The sequence below is a fragment of the Callospermophilus lateralis genome, chromosome 6 (assembly GCF_048772815.1).
Source record: "Callospermophilus lateralis isolate mCalLat2 chromosome 6, mCalLat2.hap1, whole genome shotgun sequence".
Lineage (NCBI taxonomy): Eukaryota > Metazoa > Chordata > Mammalia > Rodentia > Sciuridae > Callospermophilus > Callospermophilus lateralis.
The window spans coordinates 64,770,968-64,794,344 of NC_135310.1; the positions used below are offsets into that span (position 1 = coordinate 64,770,968).

Consider the following 23,377-nt stretch of genomic DNA (forward strand, 5'->3'; position numbering starts at 1 on the left):
CATTCGGCCTTTGGTTTTTTGGGGATTGGCTTATTTTGCTTAGCATGATATTCTCCAACTCTGTCCATTCACCAGCAAATGTCATAATTTCATTCTTCTTTATGGCCGAGTAATATTCCATTGTATATATATATATATATCACATTCTTAATTCATTCATCTGTTGAAGGGCACCTAGGTTGGTTCCATAGTTTAGCTATTGTGAGTTGAGCTGCTGTAAACATTGACGCGGCTGCATCACTATAATATGCTAATGTTAAGTTCTTGGGTATAAACCTAGAATTGGAATAGCTGGGTAAAATGGGGTTCCATTCCAAGTTTTCTGAGGAATCTCCATGCTGCTTTCCATAGTGGTAGCACCAATATGCATTCCCACCAGCAAAATGTGAGTGTACCCTTTTCTGCACATCCTTACCAACATTTATTGTTGTTTGTATTCTTGATAATTGTCATTCTGACTGGAGTGAGATGAAATCTTTGAGTAGTTTTGATTTGCATTTCTCTAATTGCTAGAGATATTGAACATTTTTTTCATATATTTATTTATTGATTTTATTTCTTCTTTAAAGTGTCTATTCAGTTCCTTAGCCCATTTATTGATTGGGTTATTTGGCTTTTTTTGGTGTTGTTTTTTGAGTTCTTTATGTATACTGGTGTGTGTATATATATATATATATAATCTGAGGTGTACATGGTAAAGATTTTTCTCCCATTCTGAAGGTGTTCTCTTCACATTATTGTTTCCTTTGAGAAGAAGCTTTTAATTTAAATTCATCCCATTTATTGATTCTTTTTAAAAAAAAAATATTTTTAGTTGTAGATAGACACAGTACCTTTATTTTTTTTAATTTGTGTGGTGCCGAGGATCGAACCCAGTGCCTCACACATGCTAGGCAAGCGCTCTACCACTGAGCTATAGCCCCAGGCCGTTGATTGATTCTTGATTTTACTTTTTGTGCTTTAGGAATCTTGTTAAGGAAGTCAGATCCTAAGCTAACATGGTAAAGATTTGGGCCTTTTTTCTTCTATTAGGCACAGGGTCTGTGGTCTAGTGCCTAAATCTTTGATCCACTTTGAGTTTAGTTTCATGCAGAGTGAGAGATAGGATTTCAATTTCAGTTTTTTTTTTCTTCTTCTTCTTTTTTTTTTTTTTTAGTTGTAGATGGACACAATGACTTTATTTTATTTATTCATTTTTATGTGATGCTGAGGATTGAATTCAGGGCCTCACTTGTGCTAGGTGAGTACTCTACCACTGAACCACAATCACAGCCCTCGATTTCATTTTGTTTCATCTGGATTTCCAAGTTTCCCAGCACGTTTATTGAATAGGCTATCTTTTCTCCAGTGAATGTTTTTGGCGTTTTTGCCTAGTATAAGATAGCTGTATTTATGTGGGTTTGTCTCTGTGTCTTCTATTGTGTACCAGTGGTCTACGAGTCTGTTTTGGTGCCAATACCATGCTGTTTTTGTTACTATTGCTCTGTAGTATAGTTTAAGGCCTGGTATTGTGGTCCCTCTTGCTTCACTCTTCTTGCTAAGGATTGCTTTGGCTAGTCTGGGTCTTTTATTTTTTCAAATGAATTTAATGATTGCCTTTTCTTGTTCTATGAAGAATGTCATTGGGATTTTAATAGGAATTGCATTAAATCTGTATAACGCTTATTGCCATATGGCCATTTTGACAATATTAATTCTGCCTATCCAGAAGCATGGGAGGTCTTTCCGTCTTCTAAAGTCTTTTTCAGTTTCTTTCTTTAGTGTCTGTAGTTTTCATTGTAGAGGTCTTTCACCTCTTTTGTTAGATTGAGTCTGAAGTTTTTTTTTTTTTTTTTTTTTTAAGCTATTGTGAATGGGGTAGTTTTGCTAATTCCTCTTTTAGTAGATTCATCACTGATGATCAAACATGTTTGATTTATGGGTGTTGATTTTATAACCTATTACTTTGCTAAATTCATTTATGAGTTTTAGAAGTTTTCTGGTGAAATTTTTTGGTTCTTATAAATATTGAATCATGTCATTGGCAAATAGTGATGGTTTGTATTCTTCTTTTCTTATTCATGTCCCTTTAATTTCTTTTTCCTGTCTGATTGCTCTGGTTAGAGTTTTCAAGGATGATGTTGATAGAAATAGTGAAAGAGGGCATCCTTGTCTTGTTCCAGTTTTATTGCATATTATCTTTAAGAACAGGATACACACTGAAAACTGGTTTCTACTATAATTTTAAAATACAGTGAGGGCAGAGGATGTAGGTCAGTCAGAGCTATTGTCTTGTATGCATAAAGCCCTGGGTTTAATCCCCAGCACTGTAAAATAAATATAGTGAAAAGTAATTGATTTTTTTAAAATTCTGTATATTCTTTTTTCCTCCTTTCTCCTGTTAAGATTATTTTATTCTTTCATAGTTCTACTATCCTGTATTAGTTCATGCCCTTTGGTTGTAAATAAAGCAATTCAAACTAAAAGAAAAGAGAATCTTGGCTGGGAATGGTGGCATGTGCCTGTAGTATAGCTATTCAGGAAGCTAAAGTGGGGGCATGGCTTGAGTCTGGGAGTTCAGCGCAGCCTAGGCAACATAGTGAAACCCTGTCTAAAAAAAAAGCAGGAGGGGTTCTTAAAAATCCATGCCAAAGAAGATATAGCTGAGTGATGTAGAGACAGGAAAGTTATCAGGAATCTAGGAAGTATTTAAATTATTTCACTAGTTTCTTTGGCTCTGTAGATTTTCTTTATTTTTTAGACTGAATTATTTCTATGTTTCTGTGTCTGAATGATAGCACATAATCATAATTTGCATGCTACAGTTCAACATATATTAAAAACTAAACTGGGCTGGGATTGTGGCTCAGTGACAGAGCGCTTGCCTGGCATATGTGAGGCACTAGGTTCGATCCTCAGCACCACATAAAAATAAATAAACAAAACAAAGATATTGTGCCCATGTATAACTAAAAAAGTATTAAAAACAAACAAACAAACAAAAAAAACCCCTAAACTAAACTGACCATGATTCTCACTTCTAAATTCCCAGTAGAGTGATATTTCATTATTCTATCCTGGACTCAATTCCACTTGATCAGTTGCTTATGGCTAGGAGAGTAGGATTTCAACCTTGTGAATCAGGGAACTTTTCTCAGAAAATAAGGAAGAGCTCATGAGTGGATTCTCCCAAGTAATGTTTATTGTGCACTATCCCTTGATTGATGGGTTGTTTATTGACTTTAATATTAAATTAGTAAATTTTTTTTCCCTTCTTTCTTGGTTCTGGGGAGTAAACCCAGGGGTACTTTTCTACTGAGCACATCTTTAGCCCTTTTCACTAAATTGCCGAGACTAGCTTTGAACTTGCCATCCTCCTGCCTCAGCCTCCAAACTGCTGGGATTACGGGCATGCACCACCCTGCCTGGTTCAGCTCTTTATTATTTTGAGACTGGGTATTGCAAATTTTTGTAGGCTGGCCTTGAATTTGCAATCCTCCTGCCTAATCCTCCTGAGGATCGGGGATTACAGACATGTGCCACTGCACCTGGCTGTCTGTCCTTTCTTTCCTTCTTTGCTTGCTTTTCTTCTCCTTCCCCCTCCCCCCCTCATTCCCCCCTTGTCTTTCTTTGCCAGGGATGGAACTCAGGGCCTTGCACATTCCAGGCAAACATTCTGCCACTGAGCTCTACTCCCAGTGCCCCTACACATACCATTTTTTAAAAGCCTACTTTGTTTGAATTATAATCTTGTACTCCTAATCTCCAGTTTTCAGTGGAGAGTTTAGTATTCTAATATTTTATTAAAAATGATCTTAAAAAATAATGAGTTGATCTCTCCTTTCTGCTAAAAAGTACCAGAAAACAGTATGTATTACAGTCCCCTTCTTTTTAAAAATTTTTTTCTTTTAATATATATTTTTAGTTGTCAATAGACCTTTATTTTATTTATTTATATGTGGTGCTGAGAATCAAACCCAGAGCCTCACACATGCTAGGCAAGCACTCTACCACTGAGCCACAACCCCAGCCCATACAGTCCCCTTCTTTAAGTGGCCCCCTTAGTGGATTTCATAGGATTTGAACTTCGAAGAATTGGAAAGAAAATAATAATCTCCTAAATTGGTTTTATGATCTGGTTTCCTGGGGAATTTTCAATTATTTTGAATATGTTGTGATTTGGGTAAATTGATAGGATAATACTGCATTATGTTTAACCAGTTTTTTGGTTTTTTTTTTTTTTTTTTTTTGGTTTTTCTTTTTGGTGAATTGAACCCAGGGGCCTTGTGCATGCAAGGCAAACACTCTACCAACTGAGCTATATCCCCAACCCTAACCTGTATTTTTTAAAAAATCATTTAAGAGATTTATTCTTAGTTAAGTTTGGGGGACATTAGCATAATCCTCCTCAGCTAATATTTGATCATATTTCCCTAGAGCTAAGACATTATACTTTTTTTTACACAGTGGTCATGTATCAATATAAATGGGTTAAAAATTCCTCTTTGCATTGGTTTTCTGTGTTGAAATTGCAAATAAAACTATAGAATCTATCCCTATCTTTTTTTCAAAATTAAATTATTGTTTGGCCACTGTGGTGCATTGGGATGCACAGTAACTTAAAAACTTAGACAATGCACCTTGGTTTTGAAAGCTCATTCTTTCTCTAGTTGAGGGCTTTAGAAGGTGTGGCAAAATTAGAATGTCAAGTTTGGATGTATTCAGTCTTTTAAGCAAGAACAGTCGTGATGGTCAGTTACAGTGAGTACTGAGGCAGGAGCTGCATTGTCTGGTCTGGGAACACCACAGCTGTTAATCATGGTGAGGTTGGAGTGTGCCACTGCCATGTGCTTTTGATTAAAGAAAGGCTACCGTGTTATATCTGCCACCAGAATCTTTTAGTAATGATTAGAAACTTTCATATTGTTTCATTAAAGTCTTTTCTTATGACTATAAAGTTGAGGAATATACTCTTGCTGCACTGAATACAGCAATAAAGGGGTAATTTGAGAAGAATTATATGTTTTTTATGTAAATAAAATCACATTTACTAAAATCACTTCTTTTATAGACGTCCTTTCAATATGCAAATTTGTCGTTTGCTTTTTTCCTTCTTATTTGAGCCATCATCAAATTATTATTACATTTTTAATATATTTTCAAAAATATCACTTTAATATGTTGTTGGATAGGATTATTTTAAAGGCAGAGTGTCTCAGTTAACTGTACATTGTTTGCAGTTTTGTTTTTGAAAGAAATGTAAGATGGAGATTTGAAAGATGAACCTTGATACTGCTAATTAATTATTGTGCTACAGTTATTAGAAGCTCCCTTACCAAAATCTTTCTTTTAACCTAAATAGGTCAAAACCTGTGTCAAAAAACAATAAGGGATTGTACTGAGACCTAAACCTATTTACTTTATTCAATTTGATGAATAACTCTTAAAAGTTTAGAACACAAAATAGAAAATTGGGGTTACAATGCAATAAAAAGCCTAATATTTAAAAATAAATAACTTAAACAATTGCACTATTTTTAACTCCTTTTAGAGTAATATCATAACTTTTAGCTTTTTTGTGTGTGAGATTTTGTATTTCAGAATGTCACAAAGGCTAATTAAATCATTGAAAGTCATATGAGTTAGTATAATGTTTAAGTTGTAAAATAAGTTTGAGTCAGAGGTTTTTGTTTTTAGTTGCACTAAAGGCTATTTATAGTTATGTTAAATATTTACAGGTGAACATTGGTATTTATTGTAATTTTTCATTTAAGCCCATCAAACATTTTTCTGATGTGAAATTTATACCATTATAATTTGTTTATTTTAGTTGAATATATTGTTTTTTCAAACTGTAAAAGTTAACTTAGAAAATGTTGTAATTATATTGTTTCAACTTATTGAGTCTGAATTAGAACTTATTTCAATATTTATATCTTCTGGGAGAATTTTATTGTTTTGATTTTCTTAGCTTATATCTCAGGATGGCATATGGGTGGTATGAATTGCTTCATGTTTACTTTTACCCTACTTGTAAAGATTTAAGTGTTTTGAATATTGCATTAACTTTCAAGATATACTTAATGAAAATAATTATAGGACATATAATGTGCTAGCCATGAGCCTTTTGGTTAATGCAACTTGGCTTCACAATTAATGGAAATGGAGGCATTAAAAACTTACTATGAAAAAAGTATCATATGCAGAGAGATATATACACAAACTGAAAGTACAGTGAGAAACAACCTACCACTGCCACTCCTGTTCACCACCTCTCAGTTAAAAAATGGAATTATTAGTACCTTAGAAGCTGACTGTTCCTTTGTAAATACTTTCTCTTTCCTCCTTAGAAGTTAGAAATTATTTCATTGCTTTTTCTCATAGCCTTGAGAGCAACCTGTGTATTCTTAAACAATAGAAATTGTTTAGTTTTCTAAACCAGGTAGCAAGCACAAACCTATTGCCATTATTGACTGACAGCTCCTTAAAGAACATCAATTTGAGAATGTCTCTGGAACATATCTGGCTTTGATTTTCCAAGGTTTATAAGTGCTCCTTATGGAAGTCAGTGGGCAAGATCATCAAAGTGTTTTTAACCATGTTTGTTAAAGTCAAAATATCTGGTAGAGATGTAAGAGAGAGCAGTACTAACTCTCTGTTCCTGAAGGGCTAGAGGCCGGCTACTCTGTATTTCTCCTGAGTTAATCATGGCCTACTCCATTGCTCTTAAGAGTAGGTCAGAACAAAACATTTTTGATAGGGTAATGTGTGTCTTGTCCCTTGCTAATCCAGGCAGCAGAGCATGGAAGGGAGAATAAGAACATGAGCAGTTTACTCTTCATGTATTCTATTCTCCAATTAAAAGCAATGACAGGAGTCATTGGTAACTTTGCTCCTGTGGATTTCCTTTGCCTTTCCTATGTGTTGGTGCAGTTGTTGCTTGTATCCTATGTGGTTATCTTTCTTGGTTTGTGTGGTTTCTTTCCCTCTCCTTATTTCTCTCTCTCTCCTTTCTCAAAAGGTGACATATACTAGATATGGGTTGAGCATCCCTAATCCAAAATTTGAAATACTTCTGATTCCAGACATTTCAAATTAGAAATATTCAACATGTATACACCTCTCTTCTTGCTTTTCTTTTTTCACTTAACACATTATAGTGATCTTTCCATATCAGAAGATAGGAAGTTTCTTTATTATAGTTTTTAGCTTAACACATTTAACCAGTCCTTTATTGATAGATATATACACTTATAATTTTGATATTCTCAACTTGTCCTCTATAGATAAAGACTATACAATTTCCATTTCTGACAGTAATGTATCATTTAAGAGATTGTTTCTGCACAGCCTTACCAAAAGGTTATTCTCAAACTTTTGAAGTTTTGGCAGTCTGATAGATGAATAAATGGTATCTCTGGGTAGTTTTAGCATGCATTCTTTTCATCTTTTTTTCCCCTCTCCCAGTTTTTGCTGATTTCTAAGAGCTTTTTATGTCTAGGGAGAGAATGTGTTTCCAAGTTGGTCATTTTTGTTTTGATTTTGCTTATAAAATGGTAGGCTTTTCTAAGTTTAATTTTTTTTATAATTTAAAATTTTAAAATTCTCTTTGTGGCTTCTGAATATTGAAGAAGTTAAAAAGGTTATTTCCACTCAAAGTTACAAAGGTATGTCACTGTCTTTTATATTTTTATGGTTCATTTTTAGATTTAAACCTTTTTAAAAAAATTTATTTGTTCTTTTTAGTTACATATGACATATCATACAGACATGGAATATGACTTCCCATTTTTGTGGTTGTACATGATGAGTTACACTGGTGTGTATTCACATGAACATAGAAAAATTATGTGGGTTCATTCTACAATCTTTCTCTCTTCCCTTCCCCTAACTCCCCACTGTCCATTCTGGTAAACCTCCACTCCTCCTGTTGCTGCCCTCCCCCACATTGTGAATCAGCATCTGCCTATCAGAGAGAACATTCAGCTTTTGGTTTTTTGGGATTGGCTTATTTCAGTTATCATGATAGTTCCCAGTTCCATCCATTTACCAGCAAATGCCATAATTTCATTCTTCTTTATGGTTGAGTAATATTCCATTGTGGATATGTTCCACATTTTCTTTATCCATTCATCTGTTGAAGAGCACCTAAGTTGGTTTCTTAGCTTAGCTATTGATGTGGCCACTTCACTATAACAGGATGATTTTAAGTCCTTTGAGTATATGCTGAGGAGTGGGCTAACAGGGTCAAATAGTGGTTGCATTCCAAGTTTTCTGAGAAATCTCCATACTGTTTAGATTTAAACCTTTGACCTGTTTAAAATATATCCTGTTCTGTGGGTATTTCCTTTGTTCTTATAGCTATCCTACAAGTATCTGAATTCTGTAATATATACTTTTCATATATTCTAATTATACCAAATTTTCACACATATATTTGGGACTTTTTATGAAATTTCCTTTGGTTCTTTTTGTCTGAATGCTAATTACTAAGGATTTAATGCATTTTAATAAATCTAGTAGGAAAAGAAAGGGTTGGGGAATCTCATGAAAATAGAAGGGAAATCAGTAGAGAAGAGAAAGAGAACAGGGGAGAGATGGGAGGAGGGAAAAGGACAACACTGGGGAATGATATTGGCCAAATTATATTGTGTGCATGTACTATTATATAACAGTCCCACCATTATGTACAACTACAGTGTGCCAATAAAAATTGGAAAAAAGTAAATCTAGTAGGCCCATCTTCCTTCACTGTACTCCCTCTCTACTAGAGTTTTCATTACAGTTCTGTTTATTTTCCATATTTGGTTTAGAATCAATTTTGCTTTTATCTTTCCCCCTTAAAAAGAAAGAGAGAGAGAGAAAGAGAGAAAGAAAGGACAAACTGTTGGTGTTTTTACTGGAAATATGTGGATGGATAAATTTGGTGGATAGATTGGTATGTTTTGAATGTTTATAATGGTGTATAACCTATCCAAGAACATGGTATTTCTTTCCATTTAATCAAGTTTTCTTTTGTGTTTGTGAGTAATGTTTTATATTTTTGTTGCTATTATAAATTGGGTTTTTTCTTCCATATTTTCTGTTTTTTTGTTTGTCTACATGAAGGCTATTGACTTCATATAACCCACTATTAAATTTTTTTCTTATTTTAGTAGTTTTCATGTCAATAGGTTCTTTAAACTTTTTCAGATAGCCATGCTATGAAAATAATTTTATTTCATTTATCATTTTTATACTTCTAAGATGTGTTTTCTATCCAACCGTATCAACTTAATCTCTTACAATAGTAGATTCTAATGAATAAAAGATATCAAGTGATTTGATCTTATAATTTTTTGTTTCTTAAATCTATTAATATGATGGCTTATATATATATTTAAAAAAAAAAACAGGGAGAGAGAGAGAATTTTAATATTTATTTTTTTTGTTTTCGGTGGACACAACATCTTTGTATGTGGTCCTGAGAAACGAACCCGAGCCGCACGCATGCCAGGCGAGCGCGCTAACACTTAAGCCACATCCCCAGCCCAATGATGGCTTATATTAATAGATTTCCAGGACTGGGGTTGTAGCTCAGTGTCTGAGCACTTGCCTAGCATGCATGAGGCACTGGGTTTGATCCTCAGCACCACATAAAACTAACTAAATAAAATAAAGGTATTTGATCACCTACAACTAAAAAAAAAAAAATTTTTTTTTAATTGGATTTCCTGCATTATTACTCTGGGTCATAATGTGTTTTTGTTTTTTTAATGTGCTACTGTTTTTATTCTGTTGCTGACATTTTTAGAATTTTCCCATGAGTGGTACTGGTCTGTGTTGTATGCAGTTTGTGTGATTTGTTTCTTTATTTTACCTGTATTAAGCTTTATGGAAATAATTTGGAAGTTTCTGTTTTTCTGTGCCCTGAAACATAGGTTTGATGGTGCTACTCTGAAATTACTAGGGCCTATGGCTTTTTATAAGTTCTATTTAACAATGTTTTTTTTTTTTTTCCTCCCCATGATAGTTGAAAGATTTTCTGTCTCTCCTGAGGTTAATTTTAATAATGTTATTTTCTTGGAAAATTATCTGTGGTATTTGTTTTTAAGTTTTCAAATGTAATTACCTGGATGTTGAACAAAGTAGTCCCTTATAGTTATTGAAAGTTTCCTGAACTTATAAGTGGTTTGTCTTTTTTCTTAGGCATGATATTATTCCTTTCACTATACTTTAAGATTATCTAGTGGGTTTATTTATCTTCTACCCAGAGAATTAACTTTTGATTCTTTTCTCAATTTTTTTTCTATTTTTAGTTGCTATTTTTGTTTTCATTAAAACTCTTTCCTGGGGGTTGGGGTGGTGGCTTAGTGGTAGAGCACTTGCCTAACATGTGTGAGGCACTGGGTTCCATTCTCAGTACCACATATAAACAAACAAAAATAAAGTTCTATCAACAACTAAAAAAAACTCTTTCCTTCTACTTTTATTTATTTTAGATGCCCTTTTTCTAAATCTGTAAGTTTATTGCTTCAACTATTTATTTTTTAAAAACTTATTTAAATATTTAAGGTTGTAAAACTTCTTTTGAACAATGGATATATGTTGGATTCTAATACGTAGTGTTTTTATTCTGTAGGAAATCTGCAGTTTGAGTTTAGTTTCTTTTTGACATATTTTTTAACAACAGAATTATTTATCATTTTCACACTGTGAAGTCCAGTTCAGACAATGGTTTTATATGTCCAAACCTGTGATCAAGATAGAAAATATATTTTGAAAGATAATTAATAAGCTTCGTTTTCATCCCATTGTCAGAATGTGAACTACAGAAGAAATTCATCCTACTAATTGGGGACACAGCTAATGTGGAAAGTAATCATTTATTAAGTTAAATAAGTTTATATTCTTGGACTGTGTAGTTTATTTTTTTCTGGAAGTTTTCTGTGAGATTGGATTTTCCCTAAAGCATAAGATGTAGAAATACAAACTTCATTATTTACTAAGAAATTCTGATAGTATGATCTTTACTGACAACTAAGTTCAAATAGAATCATAATTAGGATTTGAGGTATTCTTCTTTCTATGATATTGATATTCTGGACTTGAGGCATGTATATGTGTTTGTATGTGCATGTACATGCCTATTTATTCTATATGGAGATCATAGTGACAAACTTGGTAGCTATATTAAGGTTTTCTTCACAGACAGGAAATTCCAGATAGTCTCTTTGTTATTTTTATTTTATTTTTTTCTGTTCTGATTAAGGAAAGTCATTTTAGAGAGAGGGAGAGGGAGAAGAAAGGAGGAGAGAGAATAAACTTACTCTAAGCTGATAAGAAAAATAGGCTGCTTGCTTTATTATTTATGATTTATTTTTTAATGATTTTTTGTACCTGTTTTATTTCAGCCTCCTAATGGAAAATCCTTTTATTTTCATTTTTTGATTCTAATTAGTTATACATGACAGTAGAAAGGATTTTGACACATCATAAATGGAGTATGACTTATCATTCTTCTGGTTGTAAGTGATATAGAATCATACTGGTTGTGCAGTCATATTGCATATAGGGTAATAATGTCCAATTCATTCTACTATCCTTCCTACTTCCATACCCCCTCCCCTCCCTTCACTCCCCTCTGCCTAATCTAAAGTACCTCTATTTTCCCCTAGCCACCCACCTCCCTTATTGTGTGTTAGCATCTGCATATCTGAGAAAACATTCAGCATTTGTGTTTTTTGGGGGGGATTTGCTTATTTTGCTTAGCATGATATTCTCCACCTTTATCCATTTACTGGCCATAAATTTATTCTTCTTTAAAGCCAAGTATTATTCCATTCTGCTTGCTTTTTTAAACTGATAGAAATACTTTAAGCTCAAGAGAAAAATCTAAACATAGGAATTTTTACTCTATTAAGAATTTTCCACTAGAGAGTTGCTCAAGTGTTCCTAGAATTTTAGAAAAGGACAAAATAATATATTTTATCTTTAAAAAAATTCAGATATTTTATTTTCACACTAAGGAACTGAGATCCACAGTGTACCTTGCTATTTGAAAGTCAAAGAGAAATGAGCTCTGAGTTAATTATTACTAGATAAGATTCTATTAACTTTATTTTACAGAGAATACAAGCAAGCATTCTAAAAGCGTTTAACAACCCAACTACTAAAACTGCTGATGAAGAAACTAGAAAAAAAGTCAAAGGTATGTTGACTTTTAAAGTTAAAACTTTTTTCTACAATATTAAGATTCGTCTCCGGGGGAAAAAGAATAGAGCATTGTATGAACTAATTTTCTAACATTGAGACCTTAAAAGGAGGGTGTACTTACACCAGTGGTGGCAAGATGCTATAATGGGACGTAGAAAATTTTAGAATGTATCCTGTGAGTTTCTTAAAACTAAAAGCAAACAAACTAATTTCACTTATACAGATTGACACTGATGACCTATGTTAGGCCTTCTGAGACTTGAAAATATGTGGAAAGCAGCATCTTCTCTTGGAAGTTCACATTTATCATATTGTGTCATTTTGGTGTTTAGATAAATATATTTACAGGTATTATCTAAATTTATCTAGATAAAATGATTAACTGTTCCAAAAACTTATAAAGAAATAATTTGTTGAGAGTACTAACAAGTCAAACATAAGTACAATTTGCCTATTCTTAGTGTTTGTTCTTTATCAGTCAAAATACGGGGCAAAACCAATGACTCTAATCAAAGCTCCTAGCTTATAAATATTTCATTGTGATTATATCCTGTGATATGAACAATTTACCCAGTCCTAAGTGTATGAAATCTACCTTGTGATATTAACTAATGTTAGTATAAAGTAGTTGGCTATTTTTAAAAATCATTTAAAATATTTCGTTTTATTTATTTCCTCTTTTTAAAACTTCTTTTGTAATTTTATAATGTTCATGCTATATGTCTATAATTTTTAAACAAATATACATAAATTGTTGTACCATCTAAGACTCATTAATTAAACGTTTGAGATTTTGTTTCCTAAGCATGCTCCTTGTTCTTTTGTGTTGAGATAGTGCCATCTAGTGTATGTTTAGTATATAGCTCAGTTTCTTCCCATTTTTGTTTTTTTGTATTTTTAACTCCTTGTACAATTTTTCTTAATGAAATATCTTAATTTATCATAGTATTTCTAAAGTTATTGTAATTTTTATTGATATATGTTAAATATAAATCTCTGTTATTCAGTGCTTCAGATAATGTTTTAAATGATTATAAATACTGTTTGTATGAAACCTGGTAGAGGTCCAAAAAGGATAGAAGATAAGTTTGAAAGAAGGGTGAATAGAATTATTAATATGCTTTCTCCCTCATGGTTTACTAAGGAAATTTTCAAATTTTTGTTGAAGTAGAATAATATAATGTAGTCTCTTGTACCTATCATACAGCTTTACACTCATGGCTTATTATGTTTACTTTAGTAGTAGTAATATTTTTTCCAGTAGTGAGATTGAATCCAGGGCCCCATACATGCTAGACAAAGCACCATACCATTCCTAATATATCCCAACCCTTTTTTATTTTTTGAGACAGGGTCTTGCTAAGTAGTCTGTTTTTGCCTTGAATTTGTGATACTCTAGCCTCAGCCTGAATGTGCTACCATGCCTGACTCTAATTTTTATGTTTAATTTATTTTTCCAACTCCAGATTATCTTAAAGCAAATCACAGGCATAGTTTCCTTTGATTTATAAATATTTCCTGAGCAAACTAATTTTAATTAAAAAAATACTATGAGCATGTGTGTATGTGTGTTTAGGTGAATTGTAAGATGCCCATGTTAATTCCTTCTTCTATGCTATGTTTACTTATTTTTACCACATTTTTTTATAACTATGAGCTTGGCACCTGCAGCCTGAAAGCATGATCTTCTTCCCTATTCTTCTATGTGCTACTAGGTTAGACACAGAGGCTTTCCAAGGTTTAATGGGAGCAGTTGAGGTATGGAATAGTGGTATTGCTCTATTTAGTTTTCTATTATGTTTTAGAAAATCTTTATTTCTTAGAGACTCTGGTAGCTGATGGTTGTATTTCCCTTACCAAAAAAAAAAAAAAAAAAAAAAAGTGAAGGAGACATTGTATCATTATATAGTAAAATATATTATTAAATATAATAAAGGAAATCTGCCTTATTTGGATTACTTTTGAATAACAGACAATAGCATGTAATTGGATGGTTGCTATGTTTTTAGTGTTAAAAAGTATGATTTTTACAGCATATGGAAAAGAAGGTGTGAAAATGAACTTCATAGATCGGATCTTTATTGGTGAATTAACTAGCACAGTCATGTGTGAAGAATGTGCAAATGTAGGTACTTTGGAATTCACTTCTTGGAATACATTACAGTCACATCGTTTTTATTATGTTTTGTTTTACGTATATTAATGAGCAGTCATTTTTAAAATTCACAATAAGTGACTACATGACTTAATCTTTAAAGAAATTTTAAAAATATACCCTATACTCCTAGAAAGTAAACATAATTTAAAATTATTTTTTCAAGTAAATGTGTTATGTGTATGATTTTATTTTTCTTCTTGACACATCCATGAGGTGCTTTTGGTCTATCTTAATTTGCTAAAATACATTAGCTACTTCTGTGAAGGGCAACTATGTTACATTGTAATAGACATAATAGTAACATAATTTAGGGGGATTCTATAACACTTAATTTCAATTTTATATCTATAAGACTTACTAACATTTTTTGTTTTTGTCTTGGCTCATCTTTGAATTCAGTAATACTTTTTATTTTAAATTTCATCTTTAACAACTTAAAGCATGTATAAATTGTTAGAGATTTTCAGTCACTTCAAAAGGAATACTTCTGAAAGTGTATGGCTTAGAGTATGATAAACTTAAACTTTTGTCAGACTTGATTGGTAAAAAAGAGTCTTAATATCCATTTTTTCTGTCCCAGATTGTGAAGTACTCTTCTGCCCTCTTTAGTCTTATAAAATAAGGATTATAAATTATATTTCCTTCTAGCCTATCCCATTTAAACATAATGTGTCAACATGCTATAACTTAAATTTCTGCAATAATCAACATAGAAGTTGATTTCTCTCTCACAAAGGTAGAAAGTATCTTTTAAAACAATTAGCCTAAGCAATCTTCAAAACACTGTCAAGCTCTCTGCTTCTTTCCCCATGGTTTTTTCCTTAACACTTCATGCTTTGTTTTAACTTAAAACTTTGACCTGGGAAGTTTGATTTCTTTGATACTTTACAGAACTACATGTCTATATTATAATTCTAACAGAAGTTCTCAATTTGTTTTCTTTTTTAAGATCTCCACTGTGAAAGATCCTTTCATTGATATTTCACTTCCTATAATAGAAGAAAGGGTAAGGAGAAAAAAAGTAATTTTGAGGTCTTTGTGAAGAGCATTTATTCACTCATTTAGATATTTTTTGAGTGTATTGTCAGATGTCTGAGAGTCATTATGTTTTACATATAACTGAGTTTGTATAGTGTTTCGATAGTGGGGTTTATGCATGTATGCATTAAGTATGATATACTTCTTATTCTCCAGGAATTTAAATCCTTATGCTTTTGAGAATTAATGTTAAGAAAATAATCTTTTTATATTTTTAGTGAGTTAGAGATTTTAAAAAGAAAGGTATATCCAAAATTTATTTGCTTAAGAAGTTTTGTGTTATGTATATGGCATCTACATAGGTATCAAAACCTGTGCTTTTGGGAAAAATGAGTAAATACAGAAGTTTACAGGAGACAGATCCTGATCAGTGTAGTGGCACTGTTACTATAGAAAATACTCAACCCAGAGCTTCCAAGAAGCATTCTTCATCAAAAGATGAGGTGAGACTATGAACATTTGTTAAATATTTGTTTTTTTAACTTTTTATTGAGAAATATTTTAAATATATACAAAAATAGAGAGACTAATATAATAAACTCCCATGCACCCATTTCTCAGCTTCATATTATCAATTCATGGCTAATTATGTTTTTGCAGTATCTGTTCCACATTCCACCCTTCCCCACCCAGATTATTTTGAAATAAATCTGACAAAAATTATACATACTTCAAGATGTTTATTTAAAAGATACTCTTGAGGCTAGGGGTTGTGGCTCAGCAGTAGAGTGCTCACCTAGGGCATGTGAGGCCCTGGGTTCAATCCTCAGCACCACATAAAAATAAAACAAAGATATTTTTAAAATGATAATTTCCACTTAAATTAAAAAAAAAAAGATATTCTTTAAGAGCTATGGGTATAGCTCTCTTGCTCAAGGCCCTGAATTCAATACCTAAAATGCCCTTTGTAAAAACATGACAACAGTACCATCATCATACATAAAAATATTAATACTTCTTTGTGAAACCAAGCATTCAGTCATTATTGAAATTTCTTCAGTTCCCTCATAAATACTCAGGTTTTGCTTTTCTTCTCTTTTCTTTTTTGTTTGTTTTGTTTTGTTTTGAGAAAAAGGAAAAAGAAGGTTTATTGCTTTGCTTGCAAAGGAGAAACATAGGGGATTCCTGTCTCAAAGTTTGTGATTCTGCCCATCACAGGAACATGGGACTTTTAAAAGAGGTGATTCAAAGGCTATATTCCATGTGTTCTCTTTTGGAGTTGTAATTCACTTGTTAATTTGGAACAGTCATTTCTGAGATCTTCTCGTACCATCCCCAAAGTCTGGATTGTGTGTGTGTGTGTGTGTGTCTGTCTGTCTCTCTTCCTCCAGTACTGGTACTTGAGTCCAAGTGTGCTCTATCACTGAACCACATCTCCAACCCTTTTTATTTTTTATTTTGAGAAATTGTCTTGCTAGGATGCCCAGGCTGGCCTCTTGTCTTAACCTCCAGAATACCTGGGCCCAAAGAGTATCATGTGTCTTTAACTCTTTATTTAATCACATTTTCTTTTTGCAATTTATTGACTAAAGAAATTATCCATTTTTTTTTTAGCATTTTCCCACATTCCCACATTAAGTAATATTTACTATTGTATTCCTATGATATTCACAGGTTCTTCGGTTTCTTTTATTTCCTCTCTAAAATGGTTTAGATCTAAAAGCTATGTTAGGTTCAGATTTGATTATTTATTTAATTTTTTGGCAAGAAAACTTATAAGTGATGGTGTATTCTCAATCAAGTTGGTTCTAATGAATACTTCCTGGTTTCTACTCTCTAGAAACCGTTAAGTCTTTTATGGTGCCATATTCAAGAAGCAAAAAGTTAAATATAAATGTTATTAGAAATTTTATGTTTAGAAATTATTAATATTTTTAAATGTATGATGATGGTACTGTGGTTATGTTTTTACAAAGAGTATCTGGGTATTGAACTCAGGGCCATGAGCAAGTGCGTTACCACTGCACTGTGCCCTCATCCCCTAAAGAATATCTTTTAAATATACACCTTGAAGCATGTATGATTTATGTGGGATTTCTTTCACAGAGAAAAGACTTGAGGAGCTGAGTGCAATGGCACATACTTATAGTCTTAGCTACTTGCGAAGCTGAGGTAGGGGGACCATTTGTGCCTGATAGTTTGAGGCTAGCCTTGGCAACATAGTTGAGACAAAAACTCCACGTTCAAAGGGATTTTACTGTTTTTCTGGGCTAAATTGTTTATAATATTATGCAGAAATATTTGAGAAATTGTCAACTTATCCTATGTAAATATTTCAAGGGATTAAATTAAACATATACTTCAGTTTTTAAGTCCAAGTAAAACAATTGCAAGAATGTTCTTATTTATCATGTGGTGTTGACTCATAATTTAGCACTGGGAATTTTAAGAACACCTAGGAAAGATAGTATCTCTTTGAACATTTTCATCTTATATTTTCGAGGTTTAAATAAACTTTCCCCATACAACTTAGAGTGAATTTAACAAAAATAGAAGCACCTTGTGTCTTTTAAAATCAATAATGAGGTATAAGTACTGAACTTTAATAAATTTTTGTATTGTCTTTTTGAGGGGGGGGTGGTACCAGGGATTGAACTTGGGCGGGGGGGGGCACCCAACCACTGAGCCACATTCCCAGCCCTATTTGTATTTATTTAGAGACTGGCTCTCACTGAGTTGCTTAGTACCTTGCTTTTGCTGGGGCTGGCTTTGAACTTGTGATCCTCCTGTTTCAGCCTCCCAAGCCAGCTATATTATTGAATTTTTCACTTTTTCTTTTTGCTAAATTGTACTAGTTATCTCATTAATCCTTTAATATGGAGTTTAATGCAAAGAATGACAAAGAAGCATCGGGTGAGTAAACAACAGTGAGAAATGAAACCAAGATAGAAAAACGTAAATACAAATGGAGAAATAATCACCTTGACGAGAAACACTACTTTGGCACTACTTAATCTAATTTAAAAGGAGCGATTAATAGGCAAGCTAAAGTCTATACACAAATAAAATATCTTCTTTCAGATCCGTGGTGGCAGGCAACACTGTCATAATAGAGTTTGTAGTTTGTTACTTTTTAACTTTTATTGTAAAAATACCCACTACGTCTTCAATATGTAAAAATCAACAAGTATGGAAAGACTTATAGTTGAAAAGTCCCCCTTATAGCCCTGTTCTACTGAAGATGTTGGTTTTCCATGTTAAGTTTTACTTTTAAATTAGAGGGGCTGGGATTGTGGCTCAGCGGTAGAGCACTTGCCTAGCATGGGCGGGACCCGGGTTCGATCCTCGGCACCACATAAAAATAAAGGCATTGTGTTGTGTCTATCTACACCTAAAAAAATAAATATTAAAAAAAAAGAAATGCACCTTTAAAAAATAAATTAGAACTATTTGTTAGTATATCTTCTGTTGATCTTGGTTTAAGTTTAGATTTAGTAAATGACTTTCAGAGAAGTAGTGCTTATTTAACAATTGTGGACAGCTAAGTGGGACTTCTTAGCATTTATTTTCAATAAGGTCATAAAATTCTTTTCTCTGAAAACACTGTCAACTTACAGAATCAACTAATTCATGACAGAAACCATATAAGAAAATTTTCATCTGGGGAAGAGAAAACTGTTTTTATATATCAGAAAAATGAAAACCTTGAAACCAGTGGGGAGTTGTCAGTATATGCAAACATCGTGAGTACTGAGTCATCTCTGAATGAAAGCCCTACGGATGGTAGTGAAAAAGAAGCCTGTCATTCTGAAAGTAGTGCTGATGCAGACAGTGAGGCTTCAGAATCTGAAAGTGCTTCAAAGCAGACTGTGCTATTTAGATCCAGCAGTGAATCCTGTATGTACACAGATGGGCACCTTCACCACCCATCTGCAATTGAACTGCCACACCCCAAGGAGACTGACAGTGGTGATGAGGAAATGGCTGAAGCAATTTCTGAACTTTGTTTGAGCAGCACTGTAATTGGAAATAGAGATTTTGACAGAGAAAGTCAGCCACCCAGTGTTTCAAGTAATTTATGTTTTTCAGAGGAGAAGCATATGAGGTCTCAGAGTTCCCAGAATGCTTTTCAGACCCTTTCTCAGAGCTATGTAACTACTTCTAAAGAATGTTCGGTTCAGTCCTGTTTGTACCAGTTTACATCTATGGAATTACTAATGGGGAATAATAAGCTTCTATGTGAGAATTGTACTGAAAAGAAACAGAAGTACCAAAAGGAAAATAATTCTGCAGGTAAACATTTAGCTTAATTTGTTTTTGTATTATTAATGGATTATTAGTGACTAATGAGTTATTAATCCCCTATTCAAGCACCTGGGAACCTTATCTTCATACTTGAGCTGGTTGGCCCAGTGATTATGTTGTATTTTTGCCTTAGCACTTAAGGCACTGACTAGGGAGAAAATATTTTCAATAGATTATTGTTGAAATAATTGAAGATCATGAAGTATACATTTCTGCCTTGAAAAATGCAAATCCACATCTTATTTGAAAGAAATAACTATCTGAAATCTTTCTGAAAGAAACAGCTCTAAAACTTAGTTGTATCACTAGTAAGATTAGTGATGAAAGTAAGACCTTCAGAAATCCCATCATCTGTTGTAAACTCAAGGTATAGATTTGAAGATTTTAAATATTTGCATGTTATTAAGCTAGTGATACAATGACTGTGTTTAGTTTAACCAGATTAAAGTCGGAAGAGGGGGATATTGTTAAGTCAGAATTTTCAGTGCATCTCTCACCTTAATTGAGTGGAAAGAATACTCTTAAGGTGACTATTTGTTTTAAACATGTAGGTTTTATTATTCAGGTATGAGGAAGTCAAGGAATCAGGAAATGACTGACACTGAAAAATTAGTCACAGTTCCCAAGAAGTAGGGGGATAGATGCTATAGAAGGCCACATGGAGAAGTACTAGGGGCAGATGGAGCAGAAAAAGTGAAAGAGAAACAGAAAATTGACAAGGTCCTTTGTTTTGGTCTCTGAGTAGCCCAGAGTGTGAGAGCTCAATAAAGGATGTTGTTGTTGGTATATGGGCTTGGTTAGTTTGAACATGAAGGTGAGCTTAAATTGTTTTACTGTTTCCAGGATTTAGCTAGCCCTGGAATGGGTTGTCCCTTTATGGTAAAAAAAAAAAAAAAAAAAAAAAAAAAAACTCTTGATCCAAAGCATAAGAATAAAGACAGGCTTAGTACACTAGTAATTAAAGAAATGGCTGGATGGGAGAAGTAAGAAGTACCAACTTAAATTAATTCAAGTTAAATATGCGATTGCCCATATTTAAATCTTTTCATAAGTCCTTTCTATCAAACTTACTGAAATGCCTCGTGATTTGCCATGTTGTGTGTTCTCTCTTTGCTGCAATGAGAGAGGTACCCTGTAATCAGAAGTCCAATTTATTAACACTTAAAACAAAATGGTATGAAGTTGCTATATAAATTCTTGTTATATTATATTATAGGTAATATATAATGTGGAATTTTTACAAATAAATTTGTTGCATTTTATGCAGAAAAGAAATCAGAAGGAGTTTATACTAATGCCAGGAAGCAATTGCTTATTTCTGCTGCTCCAGCTATTCTAATTCTCCATCTTAAAAGATTCCATCAGGTAAAAGTTCTTTTGTAGAACTCTAGTCATTCATTTTCATTAGGTGTTTTGTGGAGTCCTGTGTTTTGGAGAATATTGTCAAAGATTAGAGAGTAACTTACTGAGTTTAAAAATTTGCCATGTGGGGCTGGGGTTGTAGCTAAGTGGTAGAGCAGTTGCCTCGCACATGTGAGGCACTGGGTTCGATCCTCAGCACCACATAAAAATACAAAATAAAATAAAGATATTGTGTCCATTTACAACTTAAAAAATATTAAAAAAAAAAATTTGCCACGTAGGATTTCCTACTAGTTTAGCCATAATAGTTTACAAGACTTTTCTGATTAAAATTGCTTAATTTGTAGTACTTGAAGATTTAGACAGTGGGACCCTTAGTTATGTCTATGATTGGTATGTGTATGTGTGATAGAAAATAAGTTTTAATAAACATATTTATAAGCAGAACAATAGTAAAGTACACTCAACTTTCTGAGCTCTTCTGATCACACTGAAAGGGTTCTTGGCTGTCGGTGTTGGCTGGGAATATAAAGAATGGCTCCAAGGCAGGTCCTACACTTTTAGAACTTCATAATTGGAGGCAAACTAATTTTCTTTTTTTTGTTGTTGTTGTTGTAATTTTTGTTTTTTGAGATGTGTTCTTGCTCTGTTGACCAGGTTGGCCTCAAACTTGAGATTCTCCTGCCTCACCCTCCCTTGTAGCTAGAATTGTAGCTACACACTAGTGTCCAGTTTAAATTTTTTTTCTTTTGCAGTACTAGTTACTGAACTCAAGGGCACTCTTATCACTCAGCTACGTCCACAGCTCTTTTTTTTTTTTTTTAATTTGTTTTTATTTTGATCTAGTGTCTTGCTAAGTTGCCAAGGCTGGCCTTGAACTTGCAATTCTCTTGCTTCAGACTATGGAGTGGCTGGGATTATAGGCAGGTGCCACCAAGCCCATCCCAATTTAAATACTTTCAATGTGTTAGGTTTTTGTCTAATTATTTGTGGTTTTTAATTCAGTGTCTTTTCTCAAGAGGATTGTTTTTGCATTTTGAAAGTTATTTTTAAATTTCTCTGGAAAATGAATAAGTTAAAATATTATAGTAGTTAAAGGAGTTTAGTTGGAAATGTCAAAAATAAAACATGAGTATAATTTAAAACTATTATGATTCTAGATTTGTTCAGTAAAAGATTCAGGGAAAATGCTTCTTTGGAAAATACATAATTAGAACTTTGTATCATATACCCGTATATATATTTTAAATTTTTTTATTTGGTGATGGATCTTTATTTATTAATTTATATGTGTGCTGAGAATTGAACCCAGTGCCTCACACATCATGCTAGGCAAGCACTGTACCACAACCTCAGCCCAGATATTCAGATATATTTTTAATGCATCAAGCAGATTATTAAAAAGACTAGAAAAAAATGAGTATTTGATCTGACATCTGTGTGAAAGACTTTCTAAGTGTAAAACTCATGAAAGAAATCTTAAGGAAAAAGATTGAGGGGTGTGTATGCATGTGAGAGAGAGAGAGAGAGAGAGAGAGAGAGAGAGAGAGAGAGAGAGAGAAAGAGACAGATAGAGAGACAGACACACAGAACACACCCAGGGCATTGCACATTCTAATCATGCACTCACTGAGTCACAACCCAAGCCTGGATTGAGAGTTTTGACTGAATATTTCAGGAGGCAGGAAAAGATTTTTCTCTGACCCTACTTCTGTCTATAGAAAGATTAGATTAAGTTTTTGATTTTCTATAGCCAAAGTTATAGAAATGGCCATGGAGAACAGAAGCAAAAGAATGTCTAGCAGAAGGGTTGCATCTGCAGTGATTCTGTGAACAAGAGAGGATCATTTTGGATTGTAGATGCTAATTTCACAGTGTACTATAGCTATTTTATATTTGGTATTTAATCCCTCTTTAGGAACAACTTAGAAAATTCATGTGCATAAAGGGAAATATTTATGAACATCTCAGACCCTTCTTGTTCTCAAGTGAAGCATAATGTCTGCAAAGCCATATTCTAATTTCCAGGGATCGAGAATTGTAGGGAGCACAATCCCTAAGTAATGTCTCTGTTTCTAGTTTCTCTTAAAGTCTATTTCTCTATAATATTAGAATCTTTCACAATACTGAAAGGCGAATCTCAAACTGAATAGATGTCTTTGTCATAAACATTCCAATGATTAACATTGTAAATATGTAAATAGCTCTTAAAGACTAGCTAGAAAATATCCCTAACAGTAATATGTATAAAAAATATCAGTTGACAGTTCTAGAAGATGTACAGATTCCAAGACATTAAAAATAGGTGCATTGTTCATAGCAAAAGAAATACAAAGTCAAATGACAGATTTACTTTTTTTAGCGTGTTCAAATTAGCAAAGATACAGTAGTGCTGATATG

General features: G+C 33.0%; 1 protein-coding gene across 5 annotated transcripts in view; it reads left to right on the forward strand.

Annotated features, from left to right (window-relative positions):
• The window catches only part of Usp45 (ubiquitin specific peptidase 45), an 80,728-nt gene that overhangs the window by 47,989 nt on the left and 9,362 nt on the right, over positions 1-23,377 (forward strand). For 4 of the 5 annotated variants that reach the window (XM_076858401.2, XM_076858402.2, XM_076858400.2 and 1 more), the window contains 6 exons: positions 12,088-12,169; positions 14,208-14,299; positions 15,282-15,338; positions 15,673-15,813; positions 18,928-19,603; positions 20,883-20,980. In XM_076858401.2, coding sequence (XP_076714516.1) covers positions 12,088-12,169; positions 14,208-14,299; positions 15,282-15,338; positions 15,673-15,813; positions 18,928-19,603; positions 20,883-20,980 — 1,146 coding nt within the window. The remainder of the gene's footprint in view (positions 1-12,087; positions 12,170-14,207; positions 14,300-15,281; positions 15,339-15,672; positions 15,814-18,927; positions 19,604-20,882; positions 20,981-23,377) is intronic. The other variant, XM_077109645.1, reaches the window with a different exon arrangement.